General features: G+C 42.9%; 1 protein-coding gene across 2 annotated transcripts in view; it reads right to left on the reverse strand.

Annotated features, from left to right (window-relative positions):
* LOC146811839 (lysophospholipase D GDPD1-like) overlaps positions 1 to 23252 on the reverse strand; it is a 183221-nt gene that overhangs the window by 52762 nt on the left and 107207 nt on the right. The window contains exon 6 of one of the 2 annotated variants that reach the window (XM_085618830.1): positions 15635 to 15724. The exons of the other annotated variant lie outside the window; for it this stretch is intronic. Within the exon in view, the coding sequence (XP_085474956.1) occupies positions 15635 to 15724 (90 nt within the window). The remainder of the gene's footprint in view (positions 1 to 15634; positions 15725 to 23252) is intronic. 2 annotated transcript variants of the gene reach the window in all.

Consider the following 23252-nt stretch of genomic DNA (forward strand, 5'->3'; position numbering starts at 1 on the left):
TGTGCCTGAATCCTATGTTTTTTTCAGTAAATATATATATATATATATTCACTGAAAAAACCATAGGTTTCACACACGTTATAGTTAGGAATTAGCATTTAAAAAACCTTGCAAATTCACTTAAAAAACCATAGGTTTCACACAAGTTATAGTTAGCTGTACATTTCACTCGTAAAAAACCAATGAAATTCCACGTTATAGTTAGATCAGGTAACTATAACTTGCGCGCCCAAAATAAACTGGTGATGACGTCACATATTACATCACTTATGACATGGTCAGTGACATCACTCATGACATCAATGATGACATCTGAAATGACACATTGTGCATTGGGGTTGCGCAAGTTATAGTTACCTGATCTAACTATAACGTGGAATTTCATTGGTTTTTTACGAGTGAAATGTACAGCTAACTATAACTTGTGTGAAACCTATGGTTTTTTAAGTGAATTTGCAAGGTTTTTTAAATGCTAATTCCTAACTATAACGTGTGTGAAACCTATGGTTTTTTCAGTGAATTTGTACGGTTTTTTAAATGCTAAGTTATGTATTTATTTTTAATTTTTGCACGCACGTTGCGCATTTCGTACCGTGAACGCCTCGCCATTTTTTACAAAATATCAATTGTTTTTTTCTCCCTTGGGGGTCCTTAGATTTATATATTAAATGTGATTGTTAATTCTTTTTTTATTTTTTATTTTTTTTTACCGTACGCGTACGGTAAGCTTACCGTACGCGCACTCCGCGATTTTTTTTAAAAATTATTAAATTTATTTTTCATACTTTTTGGTCCTCCGTGAACCCCCTGACGAACGCTAGGGGGTCTGCAACTCTCTTCGTTGCCCCCTTTTCATGTTATCAACCTTTGTTTTTCAGTGCGAGAGACAGAAAATGGCGGCCGATACTTTCTGATTTCGACCGATTCGAATGTTTACAGTCATGTAACCACCAATCAGAATTGAGCTCGCGCACAGCACCGTACGCGTACGGTAAGCTTACCGTAAGCGCACGGAGCGCGCTTACAGATATATATATTGATTTAAATGCTATTTTCTCAGGACCTACTGAACAGATTTACACCAGACCTGCAAAAGGCACATCCCTGACCTGAGGACTACCTCTCTGCCCAATTTCAAGTAATTCTGTTCAGCCGTTCGGGCTGTAGCTCGGACTAAAGGTCCTATGGGAAAATGCATGGGGAAAACGCGTTTTGGGACCCCCCTTTTTTCTCAGCCCCCGCTTGACAAATCCCCCCGAGACTTTCAGGGTAGGAGCGGAGCGTAGCGCCCCATTAGTTTTGAAAAATTCGCGAGGATTCGTCAACCGGCCAGCTGTTGTCTGACTCTTCCTCGGTAGATACTATTTCTCCGGTTATTGAACGATCAAAGAGCCGAAGCTAAAGAACATTATATTCAACTGAGGCAAGACAACAGCAAAATGCGAAACTCGCTGGAAGAGCTAGCAGCTAAACTAGGGGGATATCTCAAGATATTGTTGGGCTCCAAGAACGAGTTGTAGCGATCGAAGAATCAAACACAAGTACAACCACTATAGTTGAGAAGCATGATACTCAACTGCAGATATTGTGCTCAAAGATAGAAGACTTGGAGAACCGGCAGAGACGCACTAATTTGAGACTTTTTGGAATACCAGAGGGTCGTGAGGGAGCTGACCCGAGAGCCTACCTTGTTGGATTAATGCAGAGAGCTTTTCCGGACCTTGCAGACTGGGACTGGGACTCTCAAATTCAACGGGCGCATCGTCTCCCTCTGATTATGAGAAAGAGGGATAATCAGTACCCACGTCCATTCATAATTTGTTTTGGAAATTTTCTACTTCGCCAAGCAATATGGAAGAGAGCAAGACCTAACGCCCCAATAACTTTAGACGAGCTTTCTTTTTTTGTTCGGTCTGATCTTAGTAAAGAAACAATGAATAAGCGATGGCAGTTTCGCAAATTGATTGACCCCATCAAATCTAGCGGTGGCCAGGTATACTTGCAGGAGCCTGCCTGCCTTAAGGTTATTAAGAACGGCCGTACTCATTACTTCAATGATATCAAGGAAGCGGAAGCATACATCTCCAGCTTCAGCACGGGCACGGATAAGGCTTAGCTCTGACATTTAACTTATAGATGCCGACTTATTACTCATGGGAGGGTGGAGCTGGGGGGGGCCTCTGGAAAGACCCGCTACATGCGCTGCCCATATCAGCGGCAGCTTCAACTCAAGGGTGGTTCCTCCCCGGCTCGGGGGCGGAATCTGGGTGGATGGGGGAGGGGAGGGTGGGGGGGTTTTGGGTTGGGTTAAAATCACTAAAAAATGTTTACAGGCTGATCGAATAAATTTCATTGTATATACATTAGGTCTAAATTTTCAATCCATATTTAGAAGCAAATGGGAAAGGGTAAGCCAACCGGTAATACGGTTAAGATTTCAACTACTTACAAATGCATGAGATAAAGCTCTTGGCCTGGAATGTAGCCGGGCTTAATAGCAGAAATAAAAGGTTACTGATTACAGCAGAACTAAAACTGCACAATCCTCATATCGTCCTTCTTTCGGAAACACATATTGTTGGGAAGGACAAGAAAGTGCTTAACCAACTTGGCTACGACACTGTGGTGTGCTCCACATTTGATCATCCCATAAGAGGGGTTGCGATTTTAAAGGATAAACGATTTAAAATCGATATACTCCAGACCTTCACCTGCAAAAATGGCAGATGGGCAGCCGCTCAGTTTAGTTATGAGAACTATAAATTTGTACTATGTGTTGTTTATGGTTCCAACACAGATGAACCGATAATTTTTGATCAGCTGAGCATCAAACTTCTGGATTGGGAGGGAGAACTCATCATTATGGGTGATTTTAACTGCATCATGAATTATAAAATAGACACAACCAGCTTCGGTAGCTCTAAAAGGATGCATAAAACTAGATCCTCTATTCTCGAAATATGCCGCATCCACAATATCAAAGATGCTTGGCGGCATTTAAATCCAACCCTACCAGGATACACATACTACTCCGCACCTCACAAATCTTGTTCACGATTGGATATAGCATTGGCCAGTGATAACCTATTAAAACACAGCACTATGGAGATATGCCCCCGAATTTCATCAGACCATAATGCTATAATCCTGACCATTGCTATACCACATAGGAGGCCCCTGCCTAGACCGTTCTCCTTCCCTAGATATTTAGTTACAGACGCACAATATCTGACTCAGCTTAAACTTCACCTGACGGAATTCTTGGAAATCAACACTAATACCGCTATATGTATCACGGTTTGGGACACTTGCAAGGCTAGTATGAGGGGATTTACCCAAGCGTATCTGATTAGACAAAACTCCGAACGCAAAAAAAACAGCGTCCAGATAGTTTCCGAAATAAGGACTCAAGAAGAATTGTTGGTTTCTGCACTACGATCAAAGTCACCAACTGTTACAGAAATAGGTCTTAAACTTACCTCACTCAAAAACAAAGTCAAAGCTAAATTTATTCAAAAGAGCAGCGCTAATATCCATAAATTTAAAATTACGCAATACGAAGGTGGGGATAAAATTGGCAAAATTCTAGCCTATAAAGCCGCGGAGGATAGAGCTCGAACACTGATTACCAACATTCGGGGCAATGGCAATAAAATGTATAGTCAACCGACGGATATAGTGGAACAATTCGCAGACTATTATAGAACTCTATATACTCCAGAAAGTATACCAAACTCAGAAATAATACAGGACTATCTGGACAAATACTTAATAAATTTGCCGAATGATTTAAGAATGGAATCACTCTCGGATGCTATCACCGGGGCAGAATTATGTCAAGCAATAGACCTACTTCCGACAGGGAAATCGGCTGGGGAAGATACAATACCTCTGGAATTGTACAAGGCATGTTTGGGTGAACTGGCCCCCCTTCTGTTGAAGGTAATGCAATATGTCGGGCATAATGGCAAAGCCCCAAAATCATGGAATAAAGCAAAAATAATCTTCTTTTTAAAAAAAGGCAAACCAAAGGAGGAGAGAGGGTCATACCGACCTATCTCTCTGATTAATACAGACGCCAAAATATTCGCAAAAATTTTGGCTGTAAGAATATCACCTATCCTGCCTCAAATAATTAACCCTCAACAACACGGGTTCATAATCGGGAGGGACACAACCACACACGTGAACACGGCTATTACAGCTTTCGATGTAGCAGAAACTGAATCCACCCCACTCGGAATGATTTTATTGGATGCCGAGAAGGCCTTTGACCGTGTGGGATGGAATTATCTTTGGTGTGTCCTCTCCAAAATGGGGTTTGGGGGGCAATTCTTACGAGGTATACAGGCTCTGTATGATAACCCTACGGCCTGTACCTGTTACGGGGGTCTAACCTCAGCAGACTTTTCAATCTCACGTGGAACCCGTCAGGGATGTCCCCTCTCTCCCCTCCTTTTTGCTCTTACGCTTGAACCATTTCTGTCTGCCCTTCAACTTCAAACTCAAATACGTCCCTTTAGATCTGGCACACAAGAACTAAAAATAACAGCATATGCCGACGATATCGCGGTCTATTCACAAGATATAGTGGAGGCACTGCGAGGCATTGTTTCTGAGGCCGGGAAGTTTGGGACAGTCTCTGGATACAAGCTCAATATCCAAAAGACTCAAATCATAACTAACTATACCCCAGCTGTCGCGGTCCCGGAGATATGTAAAAATGTAACTTACTTAGGAGTCAAATTAACGGCCAACCTTCAAGAAATCAATAATATAAACTATAATGAACTAATTAAATCTACTATACTTACACTTAAAAAATGGCATAGGCTTCCTCTGAACTTAATTGGAAGAATTAATCTAATTAAAATGAAGGTTCTGCCTAAATTTGTATACTTATTTCGCTCTATCCCACTAATCTTAAATAACACCTTCTTTAAAAGACTTGATGGGGTACTTAGCAGCTTCATTTGGGGCTATAAAAAACCTAGAAGGTCGCTGAATCTTTTAAAAAATAGCACGAACACCGGTGGACTTAACTTTCCTGATTTCAAGCTATATTTTTGGTCTACATTTGTTTTACGCATACGTTCTCTACTAAACAGAGGAGGCGCTTTTTTTTTTCATTCTTTTATGTTAAAACAAGACTCAAATATGTTTCTACTACGCGCTAATGACCCCAACTACTTTAAAAGAGTCAAATTCAAGACCGCAAGAGACTCAAAAAAAATTTGGGACAATATACTAATCTATTGCAAAACCAGTTTATTTCACTCAAAGTTACCTCTATGGGGTAACCCCGGGCTTCCAGCAATTTTTTACGAACAAACGGACAACGGCTGGGCAAGGTTGGGCATCAGAGTATTAGGGGACCTATACGGCACGCAAGGGTTTTTAGATTTTAATGACCTAAAACGGCTTTATGACCTCCCTGAAACTATGCGATATAAATATCGACAGATACATGACTATCTGATTAATAAAAAACATCTGGTGGAAAACTCTGATAGCGATATATGGAGCCACTTATATTCCACAGAAACTAAATCCGTAATAAGCAACACCTACAGCTTTTTAGTTAGTCTTAAATCAAACGACTGCTTCAAACTAGCTGGCAAATGGAGCAGGCTATTAGGCTCTAATATTACACTAAAGGACATAGAACGATCTTTTTCAAACATTAATGAAAATGTACGATCCTCAAGTTTAAGGTTACAACAACTCAGAACGAGTTGCATGTTATATTACACTCCAAAACTTATCTCCAGGTGGCCCTCTAATAATTCTTTAAATGATCGTACCAAATGCCCTAAATGCTCCGCTCATGCAGTAGACTTGGATCATATGTTGTTTTCTTGTCCCACCCTGGTAGACTACTGGAGCGATATTCAGAAGGTTCTTGAAACTAAACATATTCAGCTGCCTCCATTTTCAGCTGCATCGGTCTTATTAGATATATATCCTATCTCTCTCCCACAGCCTGCTCTGACCTCAATTCTTATGTCCTGTGCTAAATTAACTCTGGCCAGAGCCTGGATTCGCCCTGACCCACCAACTGTGTGGGATTGGTGGGTGCTGGTAACAGAGATTCACTCGATGGAGTTAGGATTAGCTAATCTTAGGGGGACACGCTCTTTGATGAAATACAAAAAGAATTGGGGTATGTTTATGGAATAGTGTGATTTTTTCTTTCTCTGCTTTGGATTGTCTTTTATCTTCTTTTCTCTTTTTTTTTTTTTTTTTTTTTTTTCTTCTCTCTTCCTCTTCTTCTTTATCTCCCGCCCATTTATCAAATAACTTGTTGTGATTGTCAAAATAAATACATGTATTAATGTATGCCATATCCTTCAGCCTGTACTCAAATAAAAAATTATTAAAAAAAAAAAAAAAAAAAAAAAAAAAAAGGATTCGTCAACCGGCACCAAGTTATTCCAAATAGAATGTTGCGGATTTCCTATGGAAACACGGTCCTAACTATAACTATCTACTGGCGACCGCCAGTAGATAATAAACACATATATATATATATATATATATATATATATATATATATATACACAGTTTTCACATTGTCCAAAACAAGGCTCACTCACATTGGATTAAAATGACTTTGCAACCAACCAGATTCTGCGTGTATCTTCAATTTTAATCTTTGCCCAACGCGTTTCAGATACTCCAATCCTTGTTCACGGGAATCCATAATTCAGAAACCCTGATAAGTTGAGAAGGCACTCAGAATGCAAGGTAGGTTAAATTCGCAATCCAATGTCCTGCCGGGCTCCGTATTCAAAGGGCCCCAGGTACGCCACTACAATCACGGCGGAGGTGCGCCTCAACGGCTGGACGGCCGCCAAAATACACAGTTTTCACATTGTCCAAAACAAGGCTCACTCACATTGGATTAAAATGACTTTGCAACCAACCAGATTCTGCGTGTATCTTCAATTTTAATCTTTGCCCAACGCGTTTCAGATACTCCAATCCTTGTTCACGGGAATCCATAATTCAGAAACCCTGATAAGTTGAGAAGGCACTCAGAATGCAAGGTAGGTTAAATTCGCAATCCAATGTCCTGCCGGGCTCCGTATTCAAAGGGCCCCAGGTACGCCACTACAATCACGGCGGAGGTGCGCCTCGACGGCTGGACGGCCGCCAAAATACACAGTTTTCACATTGTCCAAAATAAGGCTCACTCACATTGGATTAAAATGACTTTGCAACCAACCAGATTCTGCGTGTATCTTCAATTTTAATCTTTGCCCAACGCGTTTCAGATACTCCAATCCTTGTTCACGGGAATCCATAATTCAGAAACCCTGATAAGTTGAGAAGGCACTCAGAATGCAAGGTAGGTTAAATTCGCAATCCAATGTCCTGCCGGGCTCCGTATTCAAAGGGCCCCAGGTACGCCACTACAATCACGGCGGAGGTGCGCCTCGACGGCTGGACGGCCGCCAAAATACACAGTTTTCACATTGTCCAAAACAAGGCTCACTCACATTGGATTAAAATGACTTTGCAACCAGCCAGATTCTGCGTGTATCTTCAATTTTAATCTTTGCCCAGCGCGTTTCAGATACTCCAATCCTTGTTCACGGGAATCCATAATTCAGAAACCCTGATAAGTTGAGAAGGCACTCAGAATGCAAGGTAGGTTAAATTCGCAATCCAATGTCCTGCCGGGCTCCGTATTCAAAGGGCCCCAGGTACGCCACTACAATCACGGCGGAGGTGCGCCTCGACGGCTGGACGGCCGCCAAAATACACAGTTTTCACATTGTCCAAAACAAGGCTCACTCACATTGGATTAAAATGACTTTGCAACCAACCAGATTCTGCGTGTATCTTCAATTTTAATCTTTGCCCAACGCGTTTCAGATACTCCAATCCTTGTTCACGGGAATCCATAATTCAGAAACCCTGATAAGTTGAGAAGGCACTCAGAATGCAAGGTAGGTTAAATTCGCAATCCAATGTCCTGCCGGGCTCCGTATTCAAAGGGCCCCAGGTACGCCACTACAATCACGGCGGAGGTGCGCCTCGACGGCTGGACGGCCGCCAAAATACACAGTTTTCACATTGTCCAAAACAAGGCTCACTCATATTGGATTAAAATGACTTTGCAACCAACCAGATTCTGCGTGTATCTTCAATTTTAATCTTTGCCCAACGCGTTTCAGATACTCCAATCCTTGTTCACGGGAATCCATAATTCAGAAACCCTGATAAATTGAGAAGGCACTCAGAATGCAAGGTAGGTTAAATTCGCAATCCAATGTCCTGCCGGGCTCCGTATTCAGAGGGCCCCAGGTACGCCACTACAATCACGGCGGAGGTGCGCCTCGACGGCTGGACGGCCGCAAAAATACACAGTTTTCACATTGTCCAAAACAAGGGTCACTCACATTGGATTAAAATGACTATGCAACCAACCAGATTCTGCGTGTATCTTCAATTTTAATCTTTGCCCAACGCGTTTCAGATACTCCAATCCTTGTTCACGGGAATCCATAATTCAGAAACCCTGATAAGTTGAGAAGGCACTCAGAATGCAAGGTAGGTTAAATTCGCAATCCAATGTCCTGCCGGGCTCCGTATTCAAAGGGCCCCAGGTACGCCACTACAATCACGGCGGAGGTGCGCCTCAACGGCTGGACGGCCGCCAAAATACACAGTTTTCACATTGTCCAAAACAAGGCTCACTCACATTGGATTAAAATGACTTTGCAACCAACCAGATTCTGCGTGTATCTTCAATTTTAATCTTTGCCCAACGCGTTTCAGATACTCCAATCCTTGTTCACGGGAATCCATAATTCAGAAACCCTGATAAGTTGAGAAGGCACTCAGAATGCAAGGTAGGTTAAATTCGCAATCCAATGTCCTGCCGGGCTCCGTATTCAAAGGGCCCCAGGTACGCCACTACAATCACGGCGGAGGTGCGCCTCGACGGCTGGACGGCCGCCAAAATACACAGTTTTCACATTGTCCAAAACAAGGCTCACTCACATTGGATTAAAATGACTTTGCAACCAACCAGATTCTGCGTGTATCTTCAATTTTAATCTTTGCCCAACGCGTTTCAGATACTCCAATCCTTGTTCACGGGAATCCATAATTCAGAAACCCTGATAAATTGAGAAGGCACTCAGAATGCAAGGTAGGTTAAATTCGCAATCCAATGTCCTGCCGGGCTCCGTATTCAAAGGGCCCCAGGTACGCCACTACAATCACGGCGGAGGTGCGCCTCGACGGCTGGACGGCCGCCAAAATACACAGTTTTCACATTGTCCAAAACAAGGCTCACTCACATTGGATTAAAATGACTTTGCAACCAACCAGATTCTGCGTGTATCTTCAATTTTAATCTTTGCCCAACGCGTTTCAGATACTCCAATCCTTGTTCACGGGAATCCATAATTCAGAAACCCTGATAAGTTGAGAAGGCACTCAGAATGCAAGGTAGGTTAAATTCGCAATCCAATGTCCTGCCGGGCTCCGTATTCAAAGGGCCCCAGGTACGCCACTACAATCACGGCGGAGGTGCGCCTCGACGGCTGGACGGCCGCCAAAATACACAGTTTTCACATTGTCCAAAACAAGGCTCACTCACATTGGATTAAAATGACTTTGCAACCAACCAGATTCTGCGTGTATCTTCAATTTTAATCTTTGCCCAACGCGTTTCAGATACTCCAATCCTTGTTCACGGGAATCCATAATTCAGAAACCCTGATAAATTGAGAAGGCACTCAGAATGCAAGGTAGGTTAAATTCGCAATCCAATGTCCTGCCGGACTCCGTATTCAAAGGGCCCCAGGTACGCCACTACAATCACGGCGGAGGTGCGCCTCGACGGCTGGACGGCCGCCAAAATACACAGTTTTCACATTGTCCAAAACAAGGCTCACTCACATTGGATTAAAATGACTTTGCAACCAACCAGATTCTGCGTGTATCTTCAATTTTAATCTTTGCCCAACGCGTTTCAGATACTCCAATCCTTGTTCACGGGAATCCATAATTCAGAAACCCTGATAAGTTGAGAAGGCACTCAGAATGCAAGGTAGGTTAAATTCGCAATCCAATGTCCTGCCGGGCTCCGCATTCAGAGGGCCCCAGGTACGCCACTACAATCACGGCGGAGGTGCGCCTCGACGGCTGGACGGCCGCCAAAATACACAGTTTTCACATTGTCCAAAACAAGGCTCACTCACATTGGATTAAAATGACTTTGCAACCAACCAGATTCTGCGTGTATCTTCAATTTTAATCTTTTCCCAACGCGTTTCAGATACTCCAATCCTTGTTCACGGGACTCCATAATTCAGAAACCCTGATAAGTTGAGAAGGCACTCAGAATGTAAGGTAGGTTAAATTCGCAATCCAATGTCCTGCCGGGCTCCGTATTCAAAGGGCCCCAGGTACGCCACTACAATCACGGCGGAGGTGCGCCTCGACGGCTGGACGGCCGCCAAAATACACAGTTTTCACATTGTCCAAAACAAGGCTCACTCACATTGGATTAAAATGACTTTGCAACCAACCAGATTCTGCGTGTATCTTCAATTTTAATCTTTGCCCAACGCGTTTCAGATACTCCAATCCTTGTTCACGGGAATCCATAATTCAGAAACCCTGATAAGTTGAGAAGGCACTCAGAATGCAAGGTAGGCTAAATTCGCAATCCAATGTCCTGCCGGGCTCCGTATTCAAAGGGCCCCAGGTACGCCACTACAATCACGGCGGAGGTGCGCCTCGACGGCTGGACGGCCGCCAAAATACACAGTTTTCACATTGTCCAAAACAAGGCTCACTCACATTGGATTAAAATGACTTTGCAACCAACCAGATTCTGCGTGTATCTTCAATTTTAATCTTTGCCCAACGCGTTTCAGATACTCCAATCCTTGTTCACGGGAATCCATAATTCAGAAACCCTGATAAGTTGAGAAGGCACTCAGAATGCAAGGTAGGTTAAATTCGCAATCCAATGTCCTGCCGGGCTCCGTATTCAAAGGGCCCCTGGTACGCCACTACAATCACGGCGGAGGTGCGCCTCGACGGCTGGACGGCCGCCAAAATACACAGTTTTCACATTGTCCAAAACAAGGCTCACTAACATTGGATTAAAATGACTTTGCAACCAACCAGATTCTGCATGTATCTTCAATTTTAATCTTTGCCCAACGCGTTTCAGATACTCCAATCCTTGTTCACGGGAATCCATAATTCAGAAACCCTGATAAGTTGAGAAGGCACTCAGAATGCAAGGTAGGTTAAATTCGCAATCCAATGTCCTGCCGGGCTCCGTATTCAAAGGGCCCCAGGTACGCCACTACAATCACGGCGGAGGTGCGCCTCGACGGCTGGACGGTCGCCAAAATACACAGTTTTCACATTGTCCAAAACAAGGCTCACTCACATTGGATTAAAATGACTTTGCAACCAACCAGATTCTGCGTGTATCTTCAATTTTAATCTTTGCCCAACGCGTTTCAGATACTCCAATCCTTGTTCACGGGAATCCATAATTCAGAAACCCTGATAAGTTGAGAAGGCACTCAGAATGCAAGGTAGGTTAAATTCGCAATCCAATGTCCTGCCGGGCTCCGTATTCAAAGGGCCCCAGGTACGCCACTACAATCACGGCGGAGGTGCGCCTCGACGGCTGGACGGCCGCCAAAATACACAGTTTTCACATTGTCCAAAACAAGGCTCACTCACATTGGATTAAAATGACTTTGCAACCAACCAGATTCTGCGTGTATCTTCAATTTTAATCTTTGCCCAACGCGTTTCAGATACTCCAATCCTTGTTCACGGGAATCCATAATTCAGAAACCCTGATAAGTTGAGAAGGCACTCAGAATGCAAGGTAGGTTAAATTCGCAATTCAATGTCCTGCCGGGCTCCGTATTCAAAGGGCCCCAGGTACGCCACTACAATCACGGCGGAGGTGCGCCTCGACGGCTGGACGGCCGCCAAAATACACAGTTTTCACATTGTCCAAAACAAGGCTCACTCACATTGGATTAAAATGACTTTGCAACCAACCAGATTCTGCGTGTATCTTCAATTTTAATCTTTGCCCAACGCGTTTCAGATACTCCAATCCTTGTTCACGGGAATCCATAATTCAGAAACCATGATAAGTTGAGAAGGCACTCAGAATGCAAGGTAGGTTAAATTCGCAATCCAATGTCCTGCCGGGCTCCGTATTCAAGGGGCCCCAGGTACGCCACTACAATCACGGCGGAGGTGCGCCTCGACGGCTGGACGGCCGCCAAAATACACAGTTTTCACATTGTCCAAAACAAGGCTCACTCACATTGGATTAAAATGACTTTGCAACCAACCAGATTCTGCGTGTATCTTCAATTTTAATCTTTGCCCAACGCGTTTCAGATACTCCAATCCTTGTTCACGGGAATCCATAATTCAGAAACCCTGATAAATTGAGAAGGCACTCAGAATGCAAGGTAGGTTAAATTCGCAATCCAATGTCCTGCCGGGCTCCGTATTCAAAGGGCCCCAGGTACGCCACTACAATCACGGCGGAGGTGCGCCTCGACGGCTGGACGGCCGCCAAAATACACAGTTTTCACATTGTCCAAAACAAGGCTCACTCACATTGGATTAAAATGACTTTGCAACCAACCAGATTCTGCGTGTATCTTCAATTTTAATCTTTGCCCAACGCGTTTCAGATACTCCAATCCTTGTTCACGGGAATCCATAATTCAGAAACCCTGATAAATTGAGAAGGCACTCAGAATGCAAGGTAGGTTAAATTCGCAATCCAATGTCCTGCCGGGCTCCGTATTCAAAGGGCCCCAGGTACGCCACTACAATCACGGCGGAGGTGCGCCTCGACGGCTGGACGGCTGCCAAAATACACAGTTTTCACATTGTCCAAAACAAGGCTCACTCACATTGGATTAAAATGACTTTGCAACCAACCAGATTCTGCGTGTATCTTCAATTTTAATCTTTGCCCAACGCGTTTCAGATACTCCAATCCTTGTTCACGGGAATCAATAATTTAGAAACCCTGATAAGTTGAGAAGGCACTCAGAATGCAAGGTAGGTTAAATTCGCAATCCAATGTCCTGCCGGGCTCCGTATTCAAAGGGCCCCAGGTACGCCACTACAATCACGGCGGAGGTGCGCCTCGACGGCTGGACGGCCGCCAAAATACACAGTTTTCACATTGTCCAAAACAAGGCTCACTCACATTGGATTAAAATGACTTTGCAACCAACCAGATTCTGCGTGTATCTTCAATTTTAATCTTTGCCCAACGCGTTTCAGATACTCCAATCCTTGTTCACGGGAATCCATAATTCAGAAACCCTGATAAGTTGAGAAGGCACTCAGAATGCAAGGTAGGTTAAATTCGCAATCCAATGTCCTGCCGGGCTCCGTATTCAAAGGGCCCCAGGTACGCCACTACAATCACGGCGGAGGTGCGCCTCGACGGCTGGATGGCCGCCAAAATACACAGTTTTCACATTGTCCAAAACAAGGCTCACTCACATTGGATTAAAATGACTTTGCAACCAACCAGATTCTGCGTGTATCTTCAATTTTAATCTTTGCCCAACGCGTTTCAGATACTCCAATCTTTGTTCACGGGAATCCATAATTCAGAAACCCTGATAAGTTGAGAAGGCACTCAGAATGCAAGGTAGGTTAAATTCGCAATCCAATGTCCTGCCGGGCTCCGTATTCAAAGGGCCCCAGGTACGCCACTACAATCACGGCGGAGGTGCGCCTCGACTTTATTGACTTTATTGTTCTTGTATCCTCAGCCCGTGAACAAGGATTGGAGTATCGGAAACGCGTTGGGCAAAGATTAAAATTGAAGATACACGCAGAATCTGGTTGGTTGCAAAGTCATTTTAATCCAATGTGAGTGAGCCTTGTTTTAGACAATGTGAAAACTGTGTATTTTGGCGGCCGTCCAGCCGTCGAGGCGCACCTCCGCCATGATTGTAGTGGCGTATTGGGGCCCTTTGAATACGGAGCCCGGCAGGACATTGGATTGCGAATTTAACCTACCTTGCATTCTGAGTGCCTTCTCAATTTATCAGGGTTTCTAAATTATGGATTGTAAGTTTGGCGATACATGATGGACTACTTATCCCATACTGCATTACGAACTATCAGGCGCTCACCTGAGCATAATTGAAAAATCATGTGGGTATTTAAAGAGAGTCCCTGAGATTGACTTTATTGTTCTTGTATCCTCAGCCCGTGAACAAGGATTGGAGTATCTGAAACGCGTTGGGCAAAGATTAAAATTGAAGATACACGCAGAATCTGGTTGGTTGCAAAGTCATTTTAATCCAATGTGAGTGAGCCTTGTTTTGGACAATGTGAAAACTGTGTATTTTGGCGGCCGTCCAGCCGTCGAGGCGCACCTCCGCCGTGATTGTAGTGGCGTACCTGGGGCCCTTTGAATACGGAGCCCGGCAGGACATTGGATTGCGAATTTAACCTACCTTGCATTCTGAGTGCCTTCTCAATTTATCAGGGTTTCTGAATTATGGATTGTAAGTTTGGCGATACATGATGGACTACTTATCCCATACTGCATTACGAACTATCAGGCGCTCACCGGAGCATAATTGAAAAATCATGTGGGTATTTAAAGAGAGTACCTGAGATTGACTTTATTGTTCTTGTATCCTCAGCCCGTGAACAAGGATTGGAGTATCTGAAACGCGTTGGGCAAAGATTAAAATTGAAGATACACGCAGAATCTGGTTGGTTGCAAAGTCATTTTAATCCAATGTGAGTGAGCCTTGTTTTGAACAATGTGAAAACTGTATATATATATATAGATATATATAGATATATATATATATATATATATACACACCCTTTGGTACACAGGTCCTGGAATGATGCAGTAAAAGTGTTTTCAAAGCGAGGGCTCATTGGTGGCTCTTGGATAGGCCATGTAATGCATACAGTGATAACCGCTCTGTTTCCAGAACAAAATGATGAACCACACTCGGGTGCATTGAATTGCCCATGTGTTTACTGTAAGTTATAGGCAGACAGAGAACGCCAACACATTTTGGCTGAAATAAGACCATAGTCATGGCATAATCATGTGACGAGGAAGACTTTAGTGCTCCTGAGAAAAACGGAAAACAAACTGTGTAAAACATAAAAATCAGGTTTCTGTTATGCCATTTGCCATCATCAACCATGGATAGCATGCTTGACCCTGTTTTTTTCAGCATGCGGTTGACCAGCTCTGCTGCACCCTATATATATTCCATGCGAGTGCTTGGATGGAGGATTGCATTTCTGTTCTGTGTTATACCAGTAATAATCCAAGGTGATGCTCTTATGTTTTTTCTGGGTGTTGTGGTGTAACAAATACTTATGTCTCCACTTCAGACCACTCTCTACCGCACTGGGTGCCCATCTCTCCTCAGACACCCCTGTTGCTACACTGTGAAGTATTTCCACCGCTTCACAGTTCTTTAGCTCAAGGCATAAAGGGAAGGGGCCAGCAGGGAGAGAGAGCAAGAGAGCTAGGAGTAAAGGCAAGAGGAGACATGCCAAATGGTGGCAGGCAGAGAGAGGCAGGTACATACAGGCAGACACCCACCTCAGTCCGGCACTTCTTCATGATCCGGTTGTTGACACTGGCCCAAATTGTTCTGTCACAGCGATGATAACGCCGGACCAGATCTGACACCTGTGGGAGGGAGAGAGGGGCAGTAGGTCTGTAAACTTCTTGACTCTTAATATTAACATTACCAAATGACTCAATGCTAATAGGAATAGCAGTTTCTAGTACAGTTTATATATATTATATATATATATATATATCTGTGTATATATATATCCACACACGAAAGGTTACCCTTGTAGATACGCCACACAATTGTAAGTAAATCCATAGCTCTATTCATGGGGCTACCGGACGCCCTAAATATCTCTCCACCAATTCTTCGCTAATGTGCAGAAAATTCTCGGACACCCAAGTATGCTGATAAAGTTTTAATTGCTGAAAAAAGCAATGCGTTTCGGCTTCCGCCTTGGTCACGCTTGCTTTCTTCAGCAATTAAAACTTTATCAGCATACATGGGTGTCCAAGTGTTTTCTGCACATTAGCGGAGAATTGGTGGAGATATATATATTTATAATCGCCAGTAGATGGTTACAGTTAGGACCATGTTTCCATACAAAAAGAGTTTTTTGACTTGCCTATATCTTTGGCACCGTTTGAGGAATCTTTGCAAACATTTCCAATAAAAGTGCTAGGTAATTCTTCCTGTGCGTGGAAAGTTTTGGGGTGATCCCTCAAGTGGGGGCCAAGAAAAAGGTGAGTCAAAAAAAGCATTTTTCCAATTTTAACTTGCATAGAGATTTTACACATGACTACAGCCCGAAAGGATGGATAGGTAGCTATTGGTCCATAAAGTACCCTTTTTGTTATTTGATGTAAATCCATTCAGTATTTTTTGTGATATTAAAAAGAAAGATAAGTTTGTATGTATAGGGAAGTGGATCCTCTGAAGATCCAACAGTCCCCGTGCTGAAATAAATCTGATTGGCTCGCAACACTTCAACCAGGAAATGATAGCAGCCATCTTGGGACTCGGCTTCAGACGAGTCCCTCAAAAAATGTTTAAAATAAAATAAAGGTGGCAGGGTAGGAATACCCTGATCCCCCTAGCTGTGATGCTGGGGTCTCCCTGTGACCCCAACACTGTCAAAAAGCACTTTAAAAAAACATTTTGCTGCGGGAATGCAATGGAGCCACAAATCCGCTGCAAAAAAAACATATTGTTTTTCATGAAGCCCCCAGGTGGACACCCCTCCCAAGGCTCTTAGAGCCCCAGGGACCACACCTCCCCAGGGCTTTTTTTTTTTACATATTTGATCTCACTGACCATGTCATGAGTGATGTAATATGTGAGGCCATAAGCAATGCATTGCTATATATATATATATATATATAAATATATTGAGTGTTGCATGCTTATCAAGGGATGCATTCGTTTTTTGTTAATTTACACTTTGAGCACTTTTTGAAGAAAATAAATGGCTTTGTAGAACAATTAGTGTGTGGGGAAAGCTTGGCTAGTCTAAATGAGGAATCTATGTAAGAAAAAGTACTGCATGTGAATAATAATATTATCTATATGTTTCTAATAACAACTAAGAGATGTGTTGAACTCACCCACTTGAGTTGGATGGATTTTATAGGTTTTGTAGTAACTCTTTAGCATTGTTCCATAAAACAAAAAAACATCTCTTTAAGTTCTAAGAGCGCTGGCAATGGAATTACATTGAAGTGTCTTTTACTATGATTTTTTTTAATAGTGATGAATTGCACATACAGTTGGATTTTTACATCAAGTGTCTTGTCTGACAAAGCTGCTAGAAACTATTAATAAGGCCTAAAACTTGAAAAGACCAGGCATGCCACACTGATTTTTAAATATCCGTAATGACATGATAATTTATATTGCAACTTGAAAACATGAATTGTATGCAAGTTGTAGTAACAACATTTAAGTTGCGTTCATACTGTAATTTTATATTTTGCACTGTGCACTTTAATGACACGCATAGCAACGATGATGAATAAATAGAAAGCAAAATGGTGATGACACCATGTGAGCAAGGTGGTTGTGACCACTTAAACGCATTAGTTTCTTCTGAATAAAAAGATATCTACTGGCTTCGGTCATGCCAGTGCCAGCTTACGGAGGCTCCTGTGGGGATAGGAGCAGGAGTGGAAATGGTTATAATATATATATATTTTATATATATATATATATATATATATATATATGTATGTATGTATGTATGTATGTATGTATGTATATATATACCAACACCTCGCTGTCGCTCCAACTTTTCAGGAAAAACAAGCGCGGACCCAAGTACGTGCAAATTTGATTTATTTGCCAAAGTCTGCCATAATGCGTTTCAGCCGAACGAGCGGCCTTGATCACATGACAATGCTTGGACATTAACACCGCTATTTAAAGTGCAAGTGCACCTAAATTACAATGGACATAAAATACATACTTCCGTGTTAATCGGTTTGAAAGCATAAATGCGTAAAAGGAATATAACATTTAAGATACTATGTATGAAAATATATTAACCGTAAAATACATTGGTATTCGACAAGATATACATGGCATCAATGCCTATTGTTGATATCAAACATAGCTCTTTTCCGACAATCACTGCATGAATGCTTAAATAGGATAAACCCCTGTCTAGTCCAAAAAATAAAGTAATATAATAAAAAGTGCCTCCTCCTAAAGGTGTGGAAATGAAAAGTGAAAACAAATAAAAATAAAAATCGGTACTTATTTATGCCGTCTCTCCAAAATATTGTAATGATAATTTCGCTAATAATCTATAGTGGGGGGATTAAGGAAGTAGAAACTAGTCCTATTAATAGTATCCTACCATTACCTGTTGGTCCCAAATTGTCGACTCTACAGAAATGAAGCCCCTCCTGTATTGCAATGAAAAGTGATGATGTGCTACAGTACCTTATTACAAAGTGCCAGTATATATTAAAGTGCTAAATCCCTGGGAACAGAGGGGATTAGAGCCGAGGTAAACTGATTCTGCTGGCTAGTATTGGGATAGCATGGATGTGCAATTATGCAGAACTAAGGTGCGATTTCAATAGCATTCAGAGGAACAAAATTCGGTTCTTCACTTCATCAATAAATATACCCATGGTTTAAAATATAAATGTAAAATATTATAAGTCACATAAAACATGATGACCATATGTCCTAAACCAACCTCTAAAATATATAAATATATATGAAAATATGAATACAAATACCAATAAAAACCCTAAAAACTATTTAAAAAGCAGTATGAAACTCGTACATGAGTGACCATCATTGACTCATACATCTCAGTGAGCAGATATGTTGTGGCAATATTGGACCAATTTTTTGCAAATTACATATGTTCTTAAAAATATACTTATAAAAGATCAAATTCCTAAAAGTCAAATTCATAAAAATGTGTGTTGGTCCTCCGTAGTATTAAGACCTCCCGGATGCGTAGAGTTGAATTCTAATATATAGCTTGTTTCCAGGCGTCTTCATTTGGCTTCCCTATCACCCCCTCTCTTCGATATAGGGATTGCTTCAATGACATAGTATTTTAGATGTCTGGGATTGCTGTTGTGAGTAGTGTGGAAATGCCTAGCTACCGGGTAATTTGAATCATTATTAGTAATCGCCTGGATATGCTGCAAAATTCTTTTGTGGACGGCTAGTTTGGTACTTCCGATATATTTAAGCTTGCAACTACATTCTAAAACAGAAACACAAAATTCTGTTTTGCAAGTCAGATGTTGTTTAATTTCCCGAGCCTTAATAGAAAAGGCCGTAGTGTAAGATTTCATATTAGTGCCAAATTGACAGGCTTTGCCTGTTAAACATTTAAAAAAACCTTTTCTAGCCGTTAACCGCATATCTTTACAATGTTCTTCCTGACTGTTACTCACTAGCATATTGCCCATGCTCATAGTTTTCCTAAATGTTATGGAAGGATTTGGAGGTTGTAGCCTACCAATTACAGGGTCATCCTGAATTAAATGCCAATGGCGCCTCACTATGGCTCTTATTTGTCTTTCTTGTTTCGAATACGAGAGAATGGGTCTAGTGGGCTGTAAAGTATCAGTTACCACGTCGGCATCTACATTTGGTCTTTTGACCCTGTAAGTTAAAAGGTCATCCCGGGCCCACGCCCTGGACCTTCTTATGGCTGCATCTACAATCTCTTTTCTGTATCCTCTGGCCAAGAATCGAGCACAGCTTTCTGCTTGTTTGATATTGGCCTCCTCATTATTGCTGCAAATGCGTTGAATGCGTAACATAGGGAATGCTTTTAATAAGATGGGGAGGGTGGGCACTCGACGCATGCAACACCGTGTTGCCGGCTGTAGGTTTTTCTCAAAAGGGTGGTAGTTAAAAGATTGTTTACAACTAGGACCTGCCGGCTGTAGGTTTTCTAAAAAGGGTGGTAGTTAAAAGATTGTTTACAACTAGGACCTGTACATCTAAAAATTTCACTGTATGTCTGCTGATGGTCAAAGTGAAGTGTAAGTTAATATCATTGTGATTAATCTGATCAATGAATTTGATAGCGCTTTCCTCACTTCCTCTCAACACAATAAATAGATCATCTATATATCGTAGCCAGGAAATAATATTGGTGTCACAGATGTCTTCATATTGCCGCATGAGAACCAGCTCCTCCCACCAGCCCATAAATAGACAGGCATAGCTGGGGGAGAAGCTGGCTCCCATAGCAACTCCCTGGATTTGTTGAACCATTTGTCTATTGAAAAGGAATAGATTACTTTGATGTTCCTGGTCTTTTTCCCCTTTCGCTTTGCAGGATTGATGACCGATCTTTTCCCTGCCCCCCCCCTGCCCTTCTTAACGCGAGTAACTGTGTAATGGGCTGCACTATTTATTTATTATTTATTATTTATTTATAAAACAGTTAATAAGAAACCTTTCTGTAGTGTTGGGTTCAGTTGTGGGCGGCTGCAGCCGTTACGCGTGCGGTTCGCTCCTGCTCTCATGATTGCTGTATTATTGTTTTCCTCCCTTTTTTCTACGTTAGCGGCCGGCCCAGGCGGTTGTAGGCCCATGACTGTGAATATTTGATGTGTAAATAAAGGTTTTTAAAAAATAAAAAAATAAAAAGAAAAGGAATAGATTCTTTTCTAAACAAAAGAGTTGCATGTCCAATAACATTTTTGTATGCTGTGCATATGTAATAGCCCTGGTGTTTAAGAAATGCTCCACAGCTCGTATTCCATCCTTATTCTTAATACACGTGTAGAAGGAGGATACATCTAAGGCTATAAGCAAATATGCACGTCTCCAATTAATGTCCTTTATCTTTCTTAAAAAGTCACATGTATCCTGTACATAGGACATATATATATATATATATATATATATATATATATATATATATATATATATATATATATATATATATATATAATAACCTACTGCCATTTGCCAGTAGGTAGTTATGAGTTTCTAGAGGAAAAGCATTTTTTGTTTTGCCAATAACTTTGGTGGCATTTGACGAAATTTTCATTAAACTTCTGCTTTTTGGTTCAGCTGCCGTGTTGAGAGTTTCGGGTGATTCGTCAAATGTGGGCCAATAAAAAAGGGGGTTCCAAAATGCGTTTTCCCCATTTTAAGTCTATGGAGATTTTTCATTTTTTGAACACGACTACAGCCCGAACTACTAAACGGAACTACTACATATTTGGAAGAAAGCTAGATATTGGTCCAGTAAGCGTGCTTTCACTAGTTTTTGAGATATCTTACTTAAAAAAATATAGATATCTGGGGACGCGAGTCCATGCAGTGGACTAACGGATCCTACCAAAATCTGATTGGCTACCAACAGTTCAACCAGGAAGTGTTGGCAGCCATCATGGAACTCGGTTTGAAGCAGAGTCCCAGAAAAATTGAAAAAATAAAGAAAAGGGAGCAGGGTAAGAATGCCCTGACCCCTCAGAAATGGTGGGGGGCGGTTACCTCAGAGACCCCGCCAGATATTATAAGCCTTTTTTTTTATTTTGATGATGACTCGCAGGTGGACCCGCGAATCTGTGGAAAAATTAAAAAAGCAAGCACAGTCACCTGTGCTTGCTTTGGAATAACCCCCGGGTGGGTCACGTCCTGGAGGCATAAAGTTAATGAAGCTTATGGGGGCACCTTGCTGGGCTTTTTTTAAGCCCCGGGGATCGCTACCTCCCTGGGGCCCTTAATACTATAAATGCGGGGGGCGCTTGGCCCCCCACAGCCCTGGGAACCGCCACCTCCCCAGGGCAGTAAGAATATGCGGGGAAGCCAATGCGGCTCCCCCGCTGCCCCAGGGATCACTTCCTCCCCGGAGTATTGTTCTGCTGCATGGCGACTGTCACCTTCCCAGAACACATACATTAAATCATTTTAAAAAAAGACTGCGCAGGAGGCCCCACGACCTTCCCTCCAGCCACGGGGACCCCCACCTCCCTAGGGCTAAAATTATTAATAATGCGTGGGAAGGTTCTGGCCCCCTCCAAGCAGCCCCGGGGACCAGCACCTCCCCTGGCCACAAATACAGTAATGGAGGGGGTCTGTTGCGGCCCCCCGACCCCAGGGACAACCACCTACCCGGGGCTTACTTTACAAAAGCCCTAGGGACCGCCACCCTCCAGGGCCGGCTCCAGCAATGTCCCGGGGTGCCCACTCCCGGGACATTGCAGTTTGCTATAGCTTAGCTACAGCATCGCTCCTGCCAAGCCATAGCAAACCTGCTCTGCTTTCAGCAAGCAAGAGCAAAAATGCTATCATTCGCTGAGAGCAAAGCAGTGTCTGTTTCCCTGCTCACTGTGAAGCGAGCAGGGAAACAGACATTGCTTTGGGATGCAGCTCCCTGGATCCCAAAGCAATATCAGCTCCCGCAGGAGGCGGGGAGCTGGAAGGGGCTGAGGGGGCCTTCAAGCTCCCCCCGCAGTCCCCAACGATTGAGGCCTGGCCCCGGTGCATAGGGTCTCTGGGGCCAAAGTTGGCGCAGGGAGGGGGACCGCACAGACCGCCTCCCGTTTTCTTTTTTTAATGTAAAAAAAATAGGGAAGGCCCCGGGGGATGGGGACCCTGGGGCCGAAATCAGGCTGGGGAGGGGTGGCCGCGCAACCCCCCTAATTATATAAAAAGAAAAATAAAGGATGGATCTTGGAGAGCCGAAAGTGCAGCCTCCTCCCATTTTTTTAATTAAATAAATTAAAAAGAGTCGGGTCCCAGAGGATGGAGTCCCTTGGGCCCAAAGTGATCCCCCTTCCTAAAAAAGAAAAAAAAAGCTGGTAACTTGCCCTTCTGGTACCTCCTGTAAGTCCTACAAAGCAAGATTCCTGAGAGCTGGTCAGAGGCCCAGCCCCCTTTCTCCACCACTCTGCAAACCAGGTGCGGCCTTTGCAGTTAAGAGCGGTGAGGCGGGGGTGGGGTGAAGCGGAGTGCAAGGTAAGTGGTTTTCTTTTTTTTTAAATTCAAGTTTCCCTCGTTGTCGTCTGTGGACTCCTCACCCAACCAACCCCACCACTCTTACCTGCACTGGCCAGGCCTGCTGCAAACGCGACTACTAGTTAAACAAGCATTAGCATAGCCAATAGGTCTCGCCTTTGGGACCTTATAAGTGTTTAGCCATGCAAC

Source organism: Triturus cristatus, chromosome 7 (assembly GCF_964204655.1).
Source record: "Triturus cristatus chromosome 7, aTriCri1.1, whole genome shotgun sequence".
Lineage (NCBI taxonomy): Eukaryota > Metazoa > Chordata > Amphibia > Caudata > Salamandridae > Triturus > Triturus cristatus.